Source organism: Lithobates pipiens, unplaced genomic scaffold (assembly GCF_037356315.1).
Source record: "Lithobates pipiens isolate NorthernLeopardFrog02 unplaced genomic scaffold, aLitPip1_a1.2 Scaffold_8, whole genome shotgun sequence".
Lineage (NCBI taxonomy): Eukaryota > Metazoa > Chordata > Amphibia > Anura > Ranidae > Lithobates > Lithobates pipiens.
Window position 1 is genome coordinate 193,575,394 of NW_027507903.1, and position 23,300 is coordinate 193,598,693.

The following is a 23,300-nucleotide window of genomic DNA, read 5'->3' on the forward strand; positions in this document are numbered from 1 at the left end:
GTAAGAAGTCCCCTGCAAAGATAAATAATCAGTTCTTTAATCCGGAACTGAATGATCACCAGAAGCTTGCAGTTAGGAGGATACTGAGTGGAGAGTGCCGTCCTACTCCATACATTCTGTTTGGACCTCCAGGAACAGGAAAAACTGTCACAGTCATTGAAGCTATTTTGCAGGTGACCTTTGCATTGTGACCTTAATAAACTGTGGCAATTTTGGGGTATTTTTGTATTTTTTTTTTATGATTTATATTTGTTATATATAATGTAAATTGTGTGTGTTTGTTATTTTAGTGCTTAGGTTACAGGTTAGGAAAATGTGTAATTTTTAGTAAAAGGTTAAAACTGTCCAGTTTAATGAATGTCTTCATCCTGGAAAATCGTTTTCTACTAGTCTATCATTTTCCTTCAAAGGATAGATCAATTTTGAGTCTGTTTTTAGGAAAATGAAAGTAGATTTAATTCTAACTAAAACCTCATATGATCCTTAACTTGTTAATAAAATTTGAAGTAATTAAGTCTGCGGCTTTTTTTTTTGTTTTGTTTAATTCCTGGGTCCTTAACGGGCACTTCCTTTATACAGTGGGTGTAGAAAAGAATCACCCCCTTCTTTAAAATAATCAAATTTTGTTGCTTTGCAGCCTAAAATTAAGACAGGTTTTTTTTTTTTATCCAGCTGTATGTAGCGCAACTTATAACATCCAAGTGAAAGATGTAACACCAACATGTCAGGAAAAAAATAAACAAAAAATTCAAAAGCAGAATCCCTGAGTTTGGAAAAAGGATCACCCCGTGTCAGTATTTTGTTGAACCACATTTTGCTTTAATTACAGCCTTTAGTCTGTTGGTATATGTCTCTACTAATTGTACACCGCTAGACAATGTTTGCAAAACTGCTCAAGTTCCATTCAATTTGATGGTGACCGTTTGTGGACTAAAGTCTTCATGACATTCCACAGATTTTCAATGGGGTTTAAGTCTGTTCTCTGACTAGGCCATGCAAGGACATTCACTTTTTTTCTCCTTCATCCACTATGTGGTCATTTGTGTCAAAATGTGGTTATTTTAAAGGGAGGTGATTCTTTTCTATACCCACTGTACAGCACCAATTCTTCCGCCATCTCCTAGCTGCTCGTTACCCTGACGCATGCATTACCAATTAAGTCTATAAGCTGCCATGCCATTTCACATTTTGCAGGTATGTTAAACTCAGAAAACCAGTCCTGAGCAATAATGTACGACCATGACTGGAGCGCATGCATGAAGGCAAGGAGTGGCTGGAGGAGATGGAAAAAAAAGTGAAATTTGTATTTAAACAAAACAAAAAAATATAAATTGATATTGAGATATACAGTGTGTGTATTGTGGGAGATTGGCTGCGTTCTGGCAGTTTATTTAAAAATCTGGTGGGTTGCCAGCTTTATTTACGAGCAAAGTCATAAAAATAAACAAAAATAATAAAGTAAATCCTTGCCGGCGGTAAACTAAACAGTAGACTGCTCTCTATACAAAATGTGAGGTAAAGCAAACCACCTTTTCCAATCCAAACAGAGCTCCTCTCTCTGATTCCCTTCTGATCTCAGGCCAGAGCTCTGCTGTGCTCTATTCCTGGTCATTTAAAGTCCACCTGAGCATGGACTCAAGTGGACCACACCACCTGGACCAGAGCCAAGCCTGCCACAGGGGCTTCAAAAACCTGGGCCGGATTCCGGTTCAGTCTTTTACAATAGAACGAATGTGAGGTGAAATATACCAATTATCAATGACCTCACCTCGCATACCTCACATATCCTCCCCCTCTGCTCAAGCCCCTGTAGCTGAGCAATTGTCCCAAGCAATACAGTGCATGCAGGAGAGGGCATCTGCATGGTTTTGGAGCTTGCCCGGCCTATGCTCTACTGTAAACTTAAAGGGATGTAAAGCCAGGAACCACCTTGTTACGCAGTCCTTTCTCCCTGTTGTAACACATCCACTTAAGGGGAGCATGGTCGGTAACCAGTTTAAATGACCCCCACAAGAAGAAATACTTCAGGGAGTCTAAGGCCCATTTAATAGCGAGACACTCCTTTTCGACAATGGCATGATTTTTTCAGGCTCAGGTATATAACTGGGTGCACCTCACCATCTCTGTTCTGGGATAGTACAGTCCCCAGGCCCCCCTCGGAGGCGTCAGTCTGTACCACAAACTCCTTTGTGAAATGCCTCCTCAGCTTCAGGATTCCATTTAACCATGACCGACCTTCTTCCCTTCGTCAGGTTGGTCAGAGGGGTGGCAATGGTGGCAAAGTTGGGTTTAAACCGTCTGTAATACCCCGTAATGCCCAGGAAGGCCCAAACTCGTTTTTTGTTTACTGGTTGGCCATTTTTGAAGTGCCTCAACCTTATTGGTCTGAGGCTTTACCAGTCCCGGTCAATAACATACCCTAGGTACTTGGCCTTCTCCAGACCTATGGCACATTGTTTTGGGTTGGCCGTGAAACCTGCTTCCCTAAGGGAATCTACCACTGCTTGTACTCGGGGCAGGTGTAATTCCCAATCCAGGCTGTGGATAACCACATCGTCCAATTAAGCAGCTGCATATGGGCGATGTGGTCTCAGTTTAGTACATCATTCACTGGAACGGTGCAGGGGCTCCATGCAGACCAAAAGGGATCCACTTGTACTGAAACAAATCCTCCGGAGTCGAAAAGGCAGTCTTCTCCTTGGCTGATTCAGTTAGCGGTATTTGCCAATAGCCTTTTGTTAGGGTTGTTATGTAGTGAGCCTGTCCCAACCTGTCCACGAGTTTGTCAACCCGAGGCATCAGGTACGCATCAAATTTAGACACACTGTTGAGTTTCCTAAAGTCGTTACAAAACCTGATGGGGCTCGACCACTCACTGTGGGACTCTATCATGTCCAACTCTAACATATTTTTGATTTCCTTCGCGACTCCCTCTCGCCTGGCCTCTGGTATTCTATATGGCTTTACATTTACGCGAACCCCTGGTTCCATCATTGTCCTGCTGGATAACGTTGGTCGGTCCGGTTAAGGGGGAGAAAGTCTCTATTTGTGTACACAAACATCCTAATCATGTATCATATGAGTAAAGAACACTATTCAATAAAAACAGCAGACCGGATAGGTGTAGTATGTGGCTTCCCAGTATCCGACGCTCCCAGAAGACGGAAATGGTGATGGATTTGGTAGTAGGATATAAAGTAAATTATGGTCTTATATTGTATTCCTCCTCCTTGTTGCTGCCTGTGAACAGGCAGAGACCTCCCCTAGAGCACCCCCTGCACAGATGCTATAAATGAGGATAAATGGTATAATCAAGTTCAGAAGAGATGGTGAGAGCTGCAAAGACTATGATATAGGGTAGAGGCAGGAAAAGAAGCCACCGGACTGTCCGCTCTGCGTCCCACATGTCCCACCATTTCCTTCTTATGGGAGTCCTCGGATACTGGGAAGCCACATACTACACCATTGAATAGTGTTCTTTACTCACATGATACTCTATCTGGCTATAACACGACTAAACACCTGGACTAACTCCTTGGCGATTAGCCTTAGCTGAGGCGTTGCGCAAGGGAATGGCCTCAGGATAGCGCGTTGCATAGTCCAGGATTACCAAAATATGCTGGTGACCCTGGGAAGAATTCACTACTGGCCCCACCAGGTCCATACCAATCCTCTCAAACGAGACCTCGATTATTGGTAGAGGAATAAGGGGACTGCAAAAATGTGGTGACGGTGCTGACATTTGGCACTCGGGGCGTGGTTCACAGTACTCCGACATCTGCATACAATCCGGGACAGAAAAATCTCTGGGCGATTCTCTCCCTGGTCTTTTCGCTATCAAGATGTACCCCCATTACATGGCTATGGGTCAGGTTTAGCACCACCCCTACGGAAGGGTTTGGGAACCAGTAGCTGTTCTACCACGTCCTCTCCCCGTTTTGCCACCTGATACAGAAAATAGTTTTTAAGGGCCATGTAGGGGGGAGACACCCCCCAGTTAGGATCCACTGGTTTTGCTTCCGCCATCTTAGTTTTCTCTGGCTCTCATGAGGGTGGCATCTTGGAGTTGCTCGGTACAGTAATCCTCTCTCCTGACCTCTAAGTCGGGTACCACATTCTGGCTACTCACACTGTGTCTGGTTCAGAGGTGTTCACCTGTTCGTTACTTTCGGGCTGGGAGATAGCTTCTAGGTCCTCCTGCTCCCCAGCCATGACTGGAAAAGGAAGAGGATCTCCAGGTTCCTCGATCCCACCAACGACATCCCCTTCCCTTTGGCAAAAAGAATCTGGTGAGAGTTACCGTGCTTCCCCAGCAAGGGAGCCTCTATCTACCAGCCTCCCTTTGCTCTCCCATAAATTCCAAAAATGGGGAAAATCTCTCCCCACTAAAGCTTCATGAAGCATCAGCAAAGGTACCACCCCAATTGAATGTGTTATACTGCCCCAGGGGGTATCAACCTCAACCACCCCTGTCTGGCAGTTCCGAGTGTCCCCATGGATGCAAACTACCCCAATAGTACTGGGGTGTAGTTTTCTGGAGTTTACACAATCATTCCTGACTAGTGTCGCCACACTAACAGAGTCTAGCAGGGCTGTGAATGGCTTCCCATCCACTGAAATAAAACACATTTGTTTTTCAATGTGAGTCTGACATGATGCAGTACATGCGACCTGTGCAAACAGATATGCGTCTTTTCATATAAGCATAATCGAATTGCATAAGTTCATCATTTATAGGACAGTTTGTAGCAATATGCCCTAATGCATGGCAACGAAAACATTGTATATTACCACACGCACCGGGATCTGAGGGCCTGTCAAGGTCTCTGGCTGCAACCACTTCCTGGTGAGGTGGAACAGGTCGAACATTTGAGAATGGGGTGGCTGGTTGCTGGAGTAGGTCCACTGATGCAGGCGCTGGGCCCAGACTGCCATAGTGACACCCAAGCGTGTGAGTATCTCTGTCTTCAGAGTTTAATAGTCTTGGGCCTTTTCTGGTTCCAGATCAAAATGGGCCTTTTGAGGTTCTCCTGTCAGAAATGGGGCCAACAGACCCGCCCACTGTGCTTTTGGCCATCCTTCGCAGACAGCAACTCTCTCAAAAGTCGCAAAGTATGCCTCAACATCATCGGCAGGTGTCATTTTCTGTAGGTGGTAGGAGGCACGTACCATCTTTAGTTCCACTGGTACAGGAGGTGCGGACCCCTTTTTCAGTTCCACTAGAGCCTCTGGGAACTGCCGGTCCATCTCGTGCTGGGCCGCCTGTTGTGCTGCAGCATCCTCTGCGACTTGGTGGTGCATCTCCTGCTGGGCCACCTGCTGTGTTGCAGCGGCCTCTGCGTCTTGGCAGTTGGTTTCCCGCTGAGCTGCATTAGCCTGTAGCAGGGCCTTTAATATTTCCTCCAATTTTAGAAATTGCCCTCTGAATCCACCAAGTGTGGGAGATTAGCATGCAGGCAGTTTCTTTAAAATCAGGTTGCCAGCTTTATTTACAAGTGGTTTGCAAAGTCATAAAATAAACAAAAATAGTAAAGTAAATCCTTGCCATCTGGTGCTAAACTAAACAGTAGACTGCTCTCTATACAATGTGAGGGTGGTCCCTGTCACCCACAAAACATGAGGTAAAGCAAACTTTTTTCAATCCAAACAGAGCTCCTCTCACTAATGCCGCGTACACACGACCAGACTTTTCGAGGGACTAGGTCCGACGGTCTTTCCGAAGAACTTTTGGCGGAGTTCCGACGGACTTTCCGAATGAACGGACTTGGCCACACACAATCACACCAAAGTCTGATGGATTCGAACATGATGACGTACGACCGGACTAGATTAAGGAAGTTCATAGCCAGTAGCCAATAGCTGCCCTAGCGTCTGTTTTTGTCCGTCGGACTAGCATACAGACGAACCGATTTCTCGGCCCGGCAGAGTTCCAGTGGGAAAATTTAAAACATGTTCTATTTCTAAAGTCCGCCGGATTTTTGCCAAGCAAAGGTCCGATGAAGCCCACACACGATCGAATTGTCCGACGGACTTGTTCTAAAAAGAATTGAGTGGATGGTGTCCTTTTTAAGCCTAACTCCAGGAATACTAGGATTTTAAATAGTTTGCTTGGACCAAGCTAGCTTGCCCAAACAAACTATTTCCTTTACTAATTGATGCCGCTTCTGTCAATGCTATATAACCTGTATGTAGCATCAGCTACATGCCGTATACAGTGCTGTGTTCTTGCAGAGCTAAGAGGACTTTCTGTCCTGTTCCTGAACAAATCAAGTTTGGCTGAGCACTGCTCAGCCATCCATAGGAAGCCTCACATTTTTATAACTGTATATGAGACTTCCTCTGGCTGAGGTGGAGCTTGTGAGGTTTGTCTGTCTTTCCACATCAGCCAATCAGAGGAAGCCATGTATTCATTCATAAAAAAAAAACAATAAAATTAAATCCTTTCTTGCTTCCCACAATGCAATTTTTTAAACTATAACATCAAATTATACGTAGTATGACCTGAAAGTCTGATAGATACAGTGACTTGGCAATCACTAAGATGTGCTAGTCCCAAGACGAAGCAAACGCAGCCTTGTTCACACGCCAGAAACGTCAGATCAATGTTACCAATGACCGTATGTGTATTGTATAGTTAATAACATTACATAACACTTGACCTATTTTAAATTATCTAATTTCTGTATTCTACTGTTTATTACAGCGGCTGCGCCCTCAAATATGCTTTCTAATGTCCTGTCTTTATCTCACAAAATAAAAATTCTTTAAAAAAATAAAAATAACATTTCTATAAATGGCTGAGCAGCACTCAGCCTGATCTGATTTTGTTCCAGGAACGAGAAGTCCTTATATGGCTACTGAAACACAGCATAAACAATTATTGGGTTTTTGTTTGTATTTACATACACACAACCATTGAGTTAGGCTTTTTAGTGCTACCTTGAGCTAGACTTCCCACAGTATATACTGATGTAATCTCTTTTTTTAGTGCTGATAAGGTATGTAATATATAAATACCCTGCATCCTGTGTAGAGTCAACAATGACCAATATTATACTTTGTAGATCCATTATGCTTTACCCGATAGTCGTATATTGGTGTGTGCTCCATCTAACAGTGCTGCTGATCTTGTCTGCCTCCGTCTTCATGAAAGCGGACATTTGGAACCTGGAACCATGGTTAGGGTAAATGCTTCCAGTCGCCAAGAAGAGGTAATTTGGCTTAGTACTGTGCTTGTTGAACAGGTTTGTCTTGATGGTATAGCTAACTATGAAATCTGCCCATTAACACTGGAAACCACTAGAATTTTTATTTTATTTTTGTAACAAGTACAATGCTTTGTTAAATGTATTCACAACAAAAATATATTTCTCTTTCGTTCATTGCCGGACACGGCTCCTTTAATTCTTGACCTTAGGGTTATCACGCCACTTCAGGAGAGGACTAGGCAGAACATGTAACACATGTAAAAACAGCAAGACTGCACAGCACCGCCCAGCGGGTGGTTCCTGTGGCTATAACCCCTCACCCTGCTTCCTGCAGCTCAGGTTTTTTTTTTTTTTTGGCCTAGTGTAGAAGGACCTGGCTCCCTGAGGGGACCATTGGTCCTGGGATTTTTTTCTACAATTTTTGATCCAGTGATTTGATATCAACAGCCGGCTGGGTGGCAGGCTGGATAATATAGATCCTTGTAGTCTCCCCAGCCTGGCCATCGAGCTTGAGCAGACCCTAGCTACGCGCTGGGTCAGCCATGACATGCCCCTTCTGCTCCAGGGGCTGTTGGTGAGCTTTATGCTCTGGGGCACACACATGACCGGGCTACTGCTGTCTGTGTCAGTGTGCTGTGGCCAGCAGCCACCGCATACTGCTCAGGCGATGGGTCTGTGGTGGAATGCGTCCAGCAATCCCGACAGGAAGGGTAAGTACGGCTCTCCCTGCCTCTGCAGGATAGAGCAGCTGGGCATTCCCTGGGAGGTCGACTGGGGAGTCTCTCACTCTCCCTTTCCTCTCTCCCTATCCCTCATTCCCTCCTTCCCCTGCTGGGGCCACTGTGTGACTGGGCATGAGGTGTGGTGTATGTACCTAGGCCAGGGGTCCTCTCGGGGGGGGGGGGGGGGGCTCCAAGCTGTGGCAGGGCTGCGCTGGCTGTTGGGGTCCGTTTTTTTAGTTTTTCTGCCCCTTTTTACTGTGCTGTGAGGTGCCTGAGTAAATTTACCTCAGGAAAGGCCGCGGCCATTTTGCTGAGGCCGCGGCCATTTTTATGTAATCTTATGCAGTGTATGGCTGTTTTCTAGAAGGTTTGGCGGCCATTTTCTTGGTTACTTTTGTACTAATGATGACCGGCAGCCATTTTCTTGTATCCTCAGTGCGTTTTTACCTCTTGTGCTGGGTCTGTGTACCTCAGAACAGCGCAGTTTTCACTCTGAGCACTTTGTGACTAGAACGGGGCAGATTGGTCAGCGGCAGCACAGCGCATCACTTGGTCAGGGTGGTGTGTCCTGCGGAGGGGCCCCTCAGTCTGTGAGCAGCTAGGAGGGTGGGATTTGTGTAACTTGTCTTAAGTCCCCTAAGTTGTGGCAAGTGAGTGAGGGTCAGCATGGCGTCAGAAGCTTGCGCTTCTTCCCCAGACATCCCTGCTGTTGCAACCGGCTCCCCTGCAAAAAATGCGGTGCCTATGGACGCTTTGTCGGTGGTCCTGGACACCTTTTTTGCCAAGGTGGAAGCGGCCTGCGGGTGCAAGGGGGGTAAAGAACGTCCCCTGTCCCCCCTTCTGGGGAAAGCTCTGATTCAGACTCTGGTCCCGTGGTGACTGGCGGCCCCTGTTCTGATGTGTCAGAGGATGCGGACCAGGACCGTTCGGACAGTGAGAATGACAATGACTCTGTGTCCGGGTTAGCGCAGGAAAAAGCGCTAGTAGGAGCACTTATCACTGTGGTGCGGGATACCCTGAAAATACAGGATGCAACAGGAACCTCTGCTGAGGTGGCAGTTTCTTTTTGGGTCCCGCAAACCTGCACGCACGCCTAAGGTGTTGCCGTATTTGACTTATTTTGACAAGTTTATCTACATGCAATGGGAAAGTCCGCAGCGGGCCTTTTCAGTCCCAAGAAGAAGAATGGCGTTACCCCTTTGAGGAGAGCCGCCTGAAAAAATGGACATCTCTTCTGGTCTTTGATCCCCCGGTATCCAGGTTAAGTAAAGTAACCACGAGTCCGGTAGAAGGGACTCCTGCCTTCAAGGATCCTGCCGACAGGAGGGCCGAAGCAGTGGCCGGTCCATGTTTACGGTAGTGGGGTCAGCTTTACGACCTGTGCTGGCCACAGCCTTGGTGTCACAGACGCTTGCTGAATGGACAAAGCTGTTGCACTGTGAATTGGAGAAGCAACAGTCTCCCCCGGTCTGCGTAGAGCTGGCAGACCAGTTAGTGCATGGCCTTAAGTATGTCTGTGATGCGGCCCTGGATACAGTCCCCCTGCTCTCTAGAGCCTCTGTATCAGCAGTGTTACGGTGCCTGAAATGCTGTTCTGCGGACCAAGCATCTAAAAAAAAAAGCTCTGGTGGATTTGCCCTTACAAGGTGAGAGGCTTTTTGGAGCTTCATTGGATGACATTATTAAAAATGTTACCGGTGGGAAGAGCACTTTGCTCCCACAGTTCAGGAACGATAAGGCGCCACACCATAGGCAGGGCCCTCTTTTGACTCAGAAACTGCTTTTTCGCCCACCCAGATCGGCAGGTAAGCGTTCCCAGTCCGACAAGGTGCCTGCTGAAGGACAAAAGCGTCCCTGGATTCGCAAGCCAAACAAGTCTGCGAACAAAAATGTTACCGCATGAAGGTTTACCCCTGCCCAACTCTCAGGTGGGAGGGTTGCCTTCGGGAGTTTGCAACCCGGTGGACCTCTCTACTGTCTGACCAGTGGGTTTGCAAACTGATTTCATCGGGATAAGAGTTTTTCTTGTCCACCAAACAGATTTTTTCCCTCCAACCTACCTCTACTTCCAGCTCGTTGGGAAGCCCTGTCCGGGGCATTACGGGACCTGCTACTGCGCGGGGTTATAGTACCTATACAAACGCTGGAAAAGTTTTAGGAATTCTACTCCAATCTGTTTGTAGTCCCCAAAAAGGAAGGGGTACGTCTAATCCTGGACTTGAAGGCCTTCAACAGCTTTGTGAAAGTGCAAAGGTTCTGGATGGAATCAGATCGCTCTGTGATCGCTGCACTCCAAAATGGGGACTTCCTGGCATTCCTGGATATCCAGGACGTGTATTTACATGTACCCATATGCCTCAGGCATCGGAGGTTTCTGCGATTTGCAGTCAGGGAAGAGCGCTATCAGTTTGTGGCTCTCCCGAGTCTTTACCAAAGTGTTAGCTCCAGTTCTGGCGCTGTTAAGGCAATGTGGGATTCGCAATCGTGGGTTACCTAGACGACCTCCTCCTGAGAGTAGCGATCACCATGCACTCTCCGAGAGTTTGGTTGGGTGCTGAACCTAAAAAAGTCAGTGTTAGTCCGGATTCAATGCCTGGAGTACCTGGGCTTGCTGTTGGACTCCTGAGAAGCAAGAGTTTTTCTCCCTTCAGACAAGCTGAAGACTCTTCAAGCTGCGGTGAACCGCAGGTGGTTGTTGCTGCGCTTCTGCATAAGTGTTCTGGGCCTCATGGTAGCCACTTTCGAGGCAGTACTGTACGCTCAATTTCACACTGGAGTCTTGCAGAAGGAGATTTTGTAAAAATGGAACAAATCTCCATTATCCCTGGATTGTCAAATTCAGGTGAGCCAGTTAGTCAGGGATTCCCTTCTCTGGTGGCTGAGGTCTCCAGCCCTTCACTCCGGGAGATCGTTCCTTCCTCTCCATTGGATGGTGATCACAACGGACGCCAGCCTGACCGGTTGGGGGAGTGCTGGGAGTACAGTCGGCCCAGGGCCTTTGGTCACGGGAAGAATCCCAACTGCTGATCAATGTGCTTGAGCTTCGGGCGATCAGACTTTGCCTCTCCACATGTTCAATGAGGCTACAAGAGCATCCGATCAGGATCCAGTCGGACAACACCACGGCAATGGCATACGTCAGCCATCAAGGAGGAACAAGGAGCTCAGCTGCAGCACGGGTGGTCGCTCACGTCCTCCAATGGGCAGACCGACACGTGCCAGCCCTGTAGGACACATATATCCCTGGCGTAGAAAACTGGCAGGCGTACTACCTCAGATGCTGGACCCAGGGGAATGGTCATTGCATCCAGAGGTATTCAGGCTCCTTTGCCTAAGGTGGGGCACACCAGATGTGGACCTCTTGGCCCCTCAGCTTAATCAGAAGGTGCAGAGGTTTTTGTCCAGTGCAAGAGACCCCTGGGCGGATGCGTCCGACGCATTGGTGGCTCCATAGGGGCATAATTGTCTGATTTATGCCTTCCTCCCACTCAAGCTGCGCAGAGTTGAGGCCAAGGGGATTCCAGTAATTTGGATTGCCCCAGATTGGCCTCGGCGTCCTTGGTACGCCGAACTAGCAAGACTGGTGGCGAATGTTCCTTGGTGGCTACCGCTGCGAGCAGACCTAGCGCAAGATCCGATTACTTCATCCTGCTTTACCGTAGCTGGTTTTAACGGCATGGCTGTTGAAAACCAAGTGCTATAAGACCGAGGTCTGTCAGACTCGGTAATTTCCAATATGCTGAGGATTTACCATCGTACATGGAAGGCTTACATCTTCACATGTGAGCAGATGGGGTGGCATCCACACTTATTCAGTTTCCATTTACACGCCATAAAATCCTTTTCTCTGAAATTCATGTACGGACACAGCACCCACCCCTCCTATTTGTTTGTACTGATTTTTTGTCGAACTGAGCTGCAGGAAGCAGGGGGAGGGGTTATAGCCAGAGGGACCGCCCCCTGGCGGGGCTGTGCAGTCTTGCTGTTTTTACATGTTCTTCCTAGTCCTCTCCTGAAGTGGCGTGATAACCCTAAGGTCAAGGATTAAAGGAGCTGTGTCTGTCAATGAACTTCAGGGAAAAAGATTTTACGGCGAGTACAAAAATCCCATTTTCTTCTCCTCCTTGACAACAGAACAATCACATGATTGGGCTGATCCTCTGCTCCCGCCTAATCACCCTTACGTATACTTAGGCCTTAAATTACCATCATTGGCTTCAGTGCGTTAAAGGTTTTTTGCATGAATGTTTTTCAACTATATGGGCCTCCTGGAAAAACCTTTTTATTGTTTATTTTTATTCAATGACCAGGCTGTACTGATTTCCTTCTGATGTGGTAAGAATTTTTTTTTTTTTTAGCCCAGATTGCTTTTTCTGTGTTCCTTGTGTGTTTGTTGAGCCGTTGACTATAATATATATTTTGCAGATGTTGGCCTAGTAAGAGCCAATTCATAACCCAGATGTTTAAATTGCTGTTACTATTTTACATTACAGTGAACATTTGAGAACTCATTTGTATTCAGATGATAAACTGTTAATGCTACAAATGCTGCATTTCTTAGCAACTCGCATCCCTTTTTAGTGAAATCTTATTCTTTTTCATACATCATGGGACACAGATTCAGGCTAATTTCCACTACCTACTGGGCTATACTCCCATCTCCAGGTGAATGGACACTGGTAGACCAAAGGTCTTCAGACAGGAAGTGATCCCCTATATACCCCCTCCCACACAGGAAGCACTTCAGTTTTGTACCAGTGTCTGCAAGGTGGATGGCACGGTTTGTTTGACCTCTCTGAGCTCCGGGTCTCTAGTCCCACAAATGGTTCTTAAATTAGTCAAGGGATTGACCAATTGAATCCATTTGACACAAACTTTATATGCTTAGATAAATGGTACCCGAGCCTTGCAAAGAAGACTTAAGATCTTGCGAAGTTTTGCATGTAAAGCGGCCTCTGGGCGATGGACCCTGCAAAGTGGAACCTGGACACCACAGCGCTAAGGCATTCCTGCAGGAGGCTGTACAGGTCCAAGGGAGTGGACCCTAAACATGAAAAGGGTACCCAGTTCTTTAAGGTCCTCAAGTGACAGGAACCCGTCATGATGGGTGAAGTTTGGGCTCTTAGTTTCCAAGCTACCCTGCACCTGGATGGGTAAGTGAAACAAACCCCTTTACTTATTATTGTGGAGTGCCTCAGTGATTGTAACAATCAGTCAAGCTAGCTAGAGGCTGGACACCTGTGTGCAGTGACCATATGGGGGTGTTTTGGGCTAGCTGTGGATGTTTGCAAAGTGTACCTTTTTTTGCTTGTGTCTGGCTGTTTGTTACCTGTATGATAGCGCACGATGGTGCCCCATTTCACCTTGGTTCACCATGGCGCATGTGCGTTCACCAGAGTGCCCCTGTGCTCAGCAGTTGTTGTTTTGGTGACCATGGTGCATGTGCATTCGCAAAAGCACCGCTGGACATAGCAGCTTGTTTGACAGCCATGGCACACGCGGTTTCGCCGCACATACTTTATCTGGGCACACGAGGATTCACGTTATGCGCGAATACAGACACGCCCATTCGCCGGGAACCACACACAGAATGTTCTGGCGCACACCCAGCTTATTTAAGCTATGTAGGCCAAGCATGCATTGCTTCCAGAAGGCAGCTGTAGGACACAGAGAAGGCTCTGAACAGACACTTGCAGGGGTTCATTATTCCTTACCCAAGGCGACGTGAGTTACCAAGTGTTGCTTGGCAGGCTAAAGGTGCTTAGCAGAATTGTTACATAGGGGTTTGGCGAGCCTTATTAAAGGGTCTGCCTTCTGAGGTGTTTTAATACTACACCCAAGTACTCTTTTTGTGGCTGGTAAATGTCTTCAAAAAAGAGGAGCCAAACTAACACTACAGGGAAAGGGCACACCTATGTCAGTAGTTCCTGATGAACCTAGTCGTATCCCTAGTGTTGTATCCCCTGAAAGACCAGAGGCTTCTGGGAAATCTGAGCCGCTGCGCCTATCTGATATTGTACGTATAGTCAGCACTGCTGCTTCACCCTTTATTGCCAAGAATGAACTGTCCTCTACCCTAGCCGGGTTAGAGCACAGGATTGCTGGCATGATTGCCTCCATCCCGCAGGGTAGCAAGAAGCGTGACAGATGCCCCCCCACCCCCCTGGAGTCTCCTAGTCTGGAGCAGGAATGGTTTGAGGATGGAAAGAGCTTAAAGCTCAGGGTTCTGTGAAAGGCCCAGCAGATGAGTCTGCAGCCGAGCAATCTGGACAAGAAGATATCCAGTTGCTGTCTGCCGCGCAGTCGCTAAGGCTTTTTATCCTGACTGCGATCAAAATGGTTTGTTCTGCCTTTAAGTTGACTCTTGCAGAGGTGACTAAGCCCCCCTGGACCTCTTTGGGATCCCTGAGGCCTCGTCAGGCTGCACAGGCTTTCCCTCTACACCCCCTGTTGAAACAGGTGGTGTATGCCGATTGGGAACATCCTGGCAGTATTTTTGTTCCTCCAAGAGGTTTTCCTTTTTTATATCCCATGGATGAAAAGTTAATTTAAAAATGGAGCATGACAGCAGTAGATGCAGCAGTCTCTACCTTAAACAAGAACTTAACTTGTCTGGTGGATAACACACAGGGTTTGAAAGACCTTATTAAAGGCTTCCTTTTCTTTGGCCAGTTCAGCTATTCAGCCAGCTATTTCAGCAATTGGTATCTGCCAGTCTGTAAAGGATCAGGTCAAACGGTCTGATAGACCTAACCAGGAAGATGATCTGCCTGAAAGTACGACAAATATTTCTCAAGCTCTGTGTTTTGCTATTGACGCCTTCAATACAGCAGGTTTCTCGTTTTTGTCTCTCTCGTCTGTGCATATATGCAGACTCTTGTGGCTTAAGAACTAGTCAGCCAAGCTTCCTTGTAAAAGGTTGTCAGGTTTCCCTTTTCATTAGGAACATTTATTTGGTGATCATTTGGACAAATATATCCAAAAGATTTCCTGTGAAGAAAAACACCAGATGTCCCTTGTTTAAAACCTCAGAGACTGCTTCCTCCAGTGTCTCAGCGTCAAGGCAGTTCCACCACCAACAGGGCACTAGGGCCAGGGGCAAGCCCCAGGGCCAGAAGAAGCCCTGTGTCCAACATTTTTCTAAACCCAGCACCAAGCCCTCCTTTTTGAGGGGACGCCCCCACTTTATTGAGTGAGAGGAAAGCTGCTGCACTTTGTGGACATTTGGAGAACAATAATTCAGGACGAGGGGGTCACCTCAATTATATCTCGTGGTTACAAGCTGGAGTTGTGGGTGGTTCCCCCTCAGAGGTTTTTAAGATCCAGCATTCCCTCGGATCCTCCAAAAAGAAACGTATTGCTTCATGCACTACATCTAGTGCATAAAGGAGTGATTGTAGAGGTTCTGGTATCCGAAAGGGGCACAGGATTTCTTAAACTTGTTTACGGTTCAGAAACCAAATGGGAATACGAGGTCCATTTTGGACTCAAGATCCCTGAACAAGTATATACTGATACAGTCCTTTCGGGTGGAGTCTGTCTGCTCAGTAGTAGCTTCACTCCAGAGGGGAGACTTTCTAGCCTCCATTGATTTATAAAAGACGCATATTTACACATACTTATCCCCATCAGAGGTTCCTACGTTTTGCAGTAGAGGAACGTCATTTTCAGTTTGTGGCTTTACCCTTCAGGCTTTCTACAGCTCCCGGGGGGTTTACAAAAGTGCTAGCACCAGTACTGGGTCTTTTAAGGGCCCAAGGGATCCTAGTGCTCGGGTATCTGGATGACCTTCTGCACAGAGATCACTCATTACAAGCTCTAGAACAGAGCAAAATATGGACAGTGCGATATTTGAAAAGCTTAGGCTGGATCATAAATACCGAAAAGTCAGCCTTGAAATCAGCTCAAAGTCTAAAGTATTTAGGTGTGATCCTAGATATAGTTCAAGCAACAGTATTCTTGCCACCTGTAAGGATCTGTGCCCTGAAGGTTCAGGTGTGTCAGATAAGGGGCAGCAGACAGCCCTCCATTAAGCTCTGTATGAGTCTTCTAGGGAGGATGGTATCCTCCTCCGAGGCAGTGCCCTATGCCCAGTTCTATTCCAGGCCTTTACAACAAGACGTCTTATTGGCCTGGAACAGAAGAGGACAAGCCCTGGATTATCCAATGTGCTTATCTCCTCAGGCACACTTAAGTCTAAACTCGTTGCGGGATCAAAACCTGCGAAAGGAAAAATCTTTTCTCCCATTAACTTGGAGAGTACTAACTACAGATGTCAGATGTCATTCTCTCAGGCTGGGGAGCGACCCTAGAAGGGCTCACAGCTCAGGGAAAATTGTCAGGGACAGAACAGATACTGCCCATCAATGTCCTGAAATTACGGGCAGTACGTCTGGCCATACAGTTCTTGATGGTGGAGTTTCAGGACTGCCCTATCAGCGTTCAGTCCAACAATGCCACTGCACTGCCCTATATAAGCCACCAAGGCAATACCAGGAGTCGTTCAGCTCTGAAGTAGGTGAACCACATACTAGTCTGGGCAGAGGGACATGTGTTGATTTATATTGGCAGTCCATATCCCGGGAGTAGAGAACTAGAAGGCATATTATCTCAGCCGCCGGGCAGATCTGCTCGGGGGAAGGGTCCCTACACCCAAGAGTGTTCCGGCAAATTTGCCAGCGTTCGGAATGGCCAGAGGTCGACCTATTGGCATCCAGGTTCAATGAGCTACAGCAATTTGTGTCCTGAACAAGGGATCCTCTGGCAATCGGAACAGATGCTCCAATAGTTCCAGGGAGCCAGTACTCCCTGGTTTTATGCTTTTCCTCCGATCCCTCTCCTTCCACATGTTATGCAGGATTCGGAAAGAGGGTTCCAGTCATTCTGGTGGCACCAGCCTGGCCCAAAAGGCCCTGGTTCCCGGAGATTGTAAGACTGAAAATAGACGGGCCATGGGCGCTTCCATGTCACCCCCATCTTCTGTCTCAAGGTCCTGTATTCCACCCCAATTTACAGTCTCTAAATTTTGATGGCATGGCTATTAAAGCCAGGGTGCTGAAGGACCTTGGCATCTCGGGACCAGGAGTGTCTACCCTAGTGAATGCTAGAAAAGCTGTCGCAGGGAAAATTTATCATAAGGTCTGGAAGACTTGTATTGCTTGGTGTGAAGCCAGAAAATATCATCCTCAGAAATACACGATTGGGAGAATTCTCTTTTCTACAGTCGGTTGTGGAAATCAAATTCGCTTTGTGTACAATCGAAGGTCAAGTTTCGGCCCTATCAATATTCTTCCAAGGGCCTTTAGCCTACCATTCACTGATCCAAACCTTTATGCAGGGGGTAACTCGCTTGCTTCCCCCCCATTAAGTCACCTATGTGTCCTTGGGACTTCAACTTGGTGTTGTCTGTTACAGAAACAACTATTTGAACCTATCAAGGAAATTCCATTAGACTTACTGTTATGCAATCTAGCTTTCCTGATGGCCATCACATTGGCTAGAAGGGTGTTGACGGCGCTTTCGTGCAGGGAATCATACTTGATCCTTCACCATGACAGGGTCGCGTTCCATCCTTTTTGCCAAAAGTGGTATCAAACCTTCCATTTAAATCAGGACATTATGTTGCCTTCTTTTTTTTTCTCTTAGCCTCATTCGGCAGAAGAGAGACAACTGCACTTATTGGACGTTGTCCGGGCAGTCGAGGTTTATTTGTCTAGAACTGCAGAGATCTGAGGATCAGACTCCTTTTGATCATTCAAGCCTACCGCCTGAAACGTAAAGCTCCTCTCTTTAGGGTGAGAGCCCATTCTACCAGGGGTGTAGGAACCTCCTGGGCTTTTCACCATCAGGTATCTGTGGCTCAGAATTATAAACTGCTACCTGGTCTTCAGTGCATACATTCACACAATTTTATCAAGTGGATGTTCGAGCAACCGAGGCTTCGGCTTTTGGCAGCAGTGTACTGCGTACTGCTGTATAAGTTCTGATGGCTATTGTTTGGCAAGGTGTCTCCTTCTCCTCGAGGCTATTTCTCTGGGATGTCCCATAGGTAATGAATATTAATTGGCCTGAATCTTTTTCCCATGCTGTACTCGAAGAAAAGGATTTTACAGGTAAGTATGATGAAAAAATCCTATTTTTATCAGTAAGTACAAAACCTTACATTTCTGTTCCTAGACTATACATGACTTGGTAAAGCCATACTGTGGATCGGGGGAAAATATTGAAAAGGCTTCTCGCTTTCGGATTATAATCTCCACATGCAGTAGTTCTGGAATGTTTTATCAGATTGGTTTAAGGTTGGTTACATGTTGATCCTGTAGTTCCTGTTTTGAAGGTTTAAAAAAAAATTAACCTTAATGTTGGCCTAAACCTTACATTGTTATTTTTACCATATTCTACCTTGATAATCTGCAGATTTGTATGTAAACTAGTGTTGCATTGTATGCTGCTGTGTGATGATATAGCATGAATATTGTAGAATATAGTCTCCATATTTTGCTATTACTAAGTAAGGTGACACAAGTACATTTAGACATTTCTGAATGCACTAAAATAGTAAATGTTAATATGCTTGTAGATCTTTGAGTTGGCTATCGTACTGAATGTCTTGCTTCTTAGAATAGCTTATTGCTTAGGCACTGTACCTCAAAGGCTTCTTCCCCATGAATGTCAAAACATTTTTCAGTTGAAAGATTTTTAAAAAACTAAAATGCACGTTTCTATAGTCTTACAAGACACATGTTAAATGCTACTTAACGATGGCCTATAAAGTTAGGTAGGAGCAAGGAAGACTTGGACATGTTATATCAAACATTATGCAGGTATGTAATTGTAGTACAGCACAGACTTTTTGCATCAGAGTATGTGCAATAGTGACTTCCCTCACTTATCTCTGAAGTTCAGTCTAGTACTTTTGGAATTTTAGGATTAAAGCCCATGAATATGCCATCTTTCAACTTGTAAAATAACAGTAATGTGATACACTCAGTAAAAAATCAGACGTGAAAACAAAATAAGGAATCCAAACTGGTATTGACTTTGACTTTTTCCAGGGTCGGACACTTTACTCACGTATTTGTTGATGAAGCTGGGCAGGCTAGTGAGCCCGAGTGCCTCATACCTTTGGGTCTAGTATCTGAAGTAACTGGACAGGTACTTCAGCATTTTTTTCCTTTTTACTGTTTATAGAAAGTATTTAAAGCTGCATTAAACCTAAAAACAAAAATGTATTAAATTGTAGCTTTTCAGTTCTTAAATGTAGAGGCTGCATTCCTTTTCTTAGGCTTTTTTCCTTTATTTTCACCTGGTGATTCAGCCAGTAATAAAATAAACAATGCAGCGCAATAAATGATCAGCATATAAAAGTCCACAGTCAGAGACAGACCCACAGAATATATATATATAATAAATATATAAATTTTGATGACAAATTTCCAATGGTGCAGGAATAAAAAGTAAATTTTTTGAATATTCCCACCACCAACATGTGGATTGCTTCACTCACCTCAAAGAGTTGACCCCTGTACCACAGAAGGCCTAACTTTTCCTTTTTCCCATTAACACAGGAAATTGAATTTAAGCAGATGACAACTGGTCTCAGCTGGTAAGTGGCTCACCGAAATCCAATGGTATTATAATGCATAAGAAAAAGGAATCCAAATGCTCACTACGTTATAAATTGCTCACGTTTTAATGAAAAAAACGTATGAGAATCCTCGTCTTGTTATCAGCAAGTAAAAGCACAGCCGACAAGCGGCTGAAGAGATGCAAGGTTTGTTCGGATAGCCGCGGGTGACGTTAAAGAATGTTGGTCTCTCCCGCCCCCCCCCCCCCCCCCAAGCCACGTAATGCCATTATAATAAAAAACGTAAAGCGTTTTCATTCTCAGTTACCCATAAAACTTACAAGATAAAAGATTTAATGACATGTGGCACTCAAGGTTGGTTTACATGCTTGAATGACTGTGGTTTTCAATATATCAGTAGGACCTCTCGGTCATTCGGTGTACGTGTAGGGGAACATGCAAATAATATTCAAAAAGGCTTATAGCGTGCCCAAACGCTTTTGGACGTGTCATAATAGGGACCCTAGATGCTTCAAATTTTGGGGGCTATAAAAAGTGAATAAACTTTGGAGAGGGGGGAATTTCATCAGACAACTAAGCAAGAGAGAATCTTTTTGACTTTATGAAACCAAAGTACTCTCTACCTTTTGGATTAAATGTTAAATTTGATCTTAACTGTTTTATTTCAAACAGGTAATTATTTAGTATATAAAAACCGCGGGTCTTTATGATATAATTTATTTATTTTTTATTAAATTATTATGGTGGCAGGTCTGTATTTTACAGCCTTACCTGACCCTCCTTTTTAACATTTGACAGGAAACTTCTATTTCCCTGTTGTTTTAGTGTGTTTAAAGTGGTTGTAAACCCTCCCCCACAACTTTGTCCCATGTAAATCAGCATAAAAAACCCTAATGAACACTGCTTGTAGATATCTCCTTACTTAGTATTGTTGTAATCCTTGTTCTTTAGAATTAAGTTACTGAGCATGCCCAGATCTCCCCTGATTTAAGGCACACTCTCTATGTCTTATATATCTGTTATCTACGGCACAACACTGAACTCTAATCACTCAGAGCTTCCTCCTACACACCATGTGATCATGTGACATGACATACAGTCTAAACTTAGCCATTACTGCAGTCTTATCAGCTGAAGGTAATAAGTCTGACAAAGGGAAACATTAGACATCGGCACAAGTAAATACTATGAAATAAACAAGTAAGCTATGAACAGGGAAGCATGGTTGCCATAGAAACGTTGGATTGAGAAGGAGGCTTGGTTAACAGTACAGGAAGTGCTCAATGTAAGGGCGGAAATACACTCCACTGTGGACTCAAAAAACAATACTTAAGATGGTGCTACCTAACCCCTGGAAACAAGTTTTTTTCAAGTTACTTTAAACAGTAAGTAATATGTGATTTGGGCTGGATTACAGTGGTTATAGTGTGATAATGACTTATTATAATGGACTAAATGAAAAGAAGCATCAGAGTGGAAGAGTTGACTTTCTCTTTAATTTAGCATTCTGTTCTCTGGGGGCTTTTTTATTGAAATGCACATGCTCAAAGTCCCTGAGCATGTGCATTTGCATGTGCATTGAGTCCCTTAAATGTCGGGTGCCATGGCTCCACCCCGCTGACGAAGTCCCGTAGGTCGTAAATCATATAAAACTGAAGGGGGGGCCACATTCTTTAGATGTCACCCGTGACTATCCGAACGGACCCTGTATCTCTTCCGCCGCTTGTTGACTGTGCTTTTACTTGGTGTTAACAAGACGAGGAATCTCATACGTTTTTTTAATTAACAGCGTGAGCAATTTATAACACAGTGAGCACTTGGATTCCTTTTTCTTATGTTTTATAATATAATCGGTTTAGGGTGAGCCATTTGCCAGCTGAGACCAGTTACATAGTTACCATAGTTTGCTATAACTGCTTCTAAAATGCTATCTGAAGTTCAGCTTAAATTTGATAGTCAAGTCCATCTAAATCTGCTGGTCCAACAGTACCCTCTCCACAGACTGACAATGCTGCTGTCCAAAGGTGTCTGCTTTACTACCCCGAATGCAGACACCCTGGGGGGGGGCTAAAAATGACAAACGCAGCCATCGCATCTAAAGTTTTTGGTAAGCTGATATATATTACATCTTTTGTTTTTGTGTTTAATACCACTTTATTAGCTAACCTGAAGCTTTTGATAGATCGTTCTTGCAGGAGATCCTATGCAACTTGGTCCAGTAATAAAGTCTAAATTGGCTTTAGCATATGGACTTAGCATATCCCTGTTGGAGCGGCTGATGTCTTTACCAATTTACCAACGAGATGAAGAAACCTATGGAGCATGTGGAAACTACAATCCATTGTTGGTATGTATATCATCACTTAATATAAGTTAGAACTGGTTAGGTTACACCAAGAAGTAATATGGGCATGTGTATTATCATGTTTTGCTTTACAATTTATTTTTCAACAAATAGGCATGACACACTACTGTGCTTTTTGCAAAACCTGTATTTCGCTTATATTCACCGACCGACACAGCTCCTCTCTGTAACAAAATGGGTTGTCAGGCCTATCACTGGAGATACTAGGCAAAGTTGTAACACAACACTTCAGAACTTTCAGTTCCGCCCAGGGGCGGTCCCTAGGCTACAACTCCCACAGACTACCCTAGCAGACTCAGTTTTTTCTTGCCCAGTGAAGGAGATAGACCTAAGAACCCTGCGGGCCCATAGGTCCGTGTTTTTTTTATGCAGAAGCTTGGCTTTTTGCGCAAGGTGAATAATCCTGTGATCTTCTATCAACAGCCAGCTGGGTGACGGGCTGGTTTACTTATCCTTGTAGTCTCCCCAATCCGGCCATCGAGCGTGTGCAGGTCGCAGCTACGGCTCGGCAGGCTGCGACATACCTCAGCTCCAGAGGTGGTTGGTGAGCTTTATGCTCCGGGCCATACATATGACCAGGGCTACTGATGTCTGCATCACAGTATGCCGGGCCAGTAGTCTTCCCTGTACTGATCAGGAGTTGACTACCATGGAATGTCCCCCAGCTCTTCAGAACTGGTAAGTACAGCTCTTCCTGGGAGGTCGATTCGGGGGCCCCCCTCTCTTCTCTCCCCTGTCCCTAACTCCCCTTCCCCCCTGTACATGTGCCGAGTGGTGTGTGTGTGTGTGTGTGTGTGTGTGTGTGTGTGTGTGTGTGTGTGTGTGTGCCTGGGCTCTCACCTGGGGGTTTAGCTGTACTGGGTGCCTGGGTCCTGCAGCTTAGTCCCGCTGGATGCCTGTGTAGTCTGCCCCTGTGTTGGTGCAGCGCTGTGTCTGCCACATGTTATCTCTAGCCTCTCCTAACGCTGTTCGGCGGCCATTTTAAGTATGGGCAAGGGTCAGATCTGCTTCAAGCGGCTATTTTCCTAGTGATTCTCTTAGAACACTGGCGGCCATTTTCTTGTAGCCTGACTAGCAGCAGCCCCTTTGCCCTCAGCTTCCTGTTTGGTCATCACAGAGCGCTGGGAGGTTTATCCTGTGATTCTGGACACGTGTGTCAGATCGCTCACTGATCGTGCGACCGGCCAGCCACCGACACAATTTGGCTATATCTGGGAGCGCTGGGGATCATCAGGCACTGCGGTAATACAGAGCGGAACTGCCCAGGGTGGTGAGTCCAGCGGGTTAGAACCCCTCAGTCAGCGGCAGCAGGAGGGTGGGACTGTCACTGTCCTAAGTCCCCTTCGGGTGGCAGACAGGGTAGGGTCAGCATGGCTTCAGAAACTGATGTTTGTTCCCCCGAAATCCAGGCAATTGCA

General features: G+C 45.7%; 1 protein-coding gene across 1 annotated transcript in view; it reads left to right on the top strand.

The window, feature by feature from the left end:
- MOV10L1 (Mov10 like RNA helicase 1) overlaps positions 1-23,300 on the top strand; it is a 301,052-nt gene that overhangs the window by 232,859 nt on the left and 44,893 nt on the right. Inside the window, exons 16-20 of the mRNA XM_077473981.1 lie at positions 1-173; positions 7,065-7,211; positions 18,107-18,228; positions 18,985-19,084; positions 21,700-21,864. Of these exons, the coding sequence (XP_077330107.1) occupies positions 1-173; positions 7,065-7,211; positions 18,107-18,228; positions 18,985-19,084; positions 21,700-21,864 (707 nt within the window). The remainder of the gene's footprint in view (positions 174-7,064; positions 7,212-18,106; positions 18,229-18,984; positions 19,085-21,699; positions 21,865-23,300) is intronic.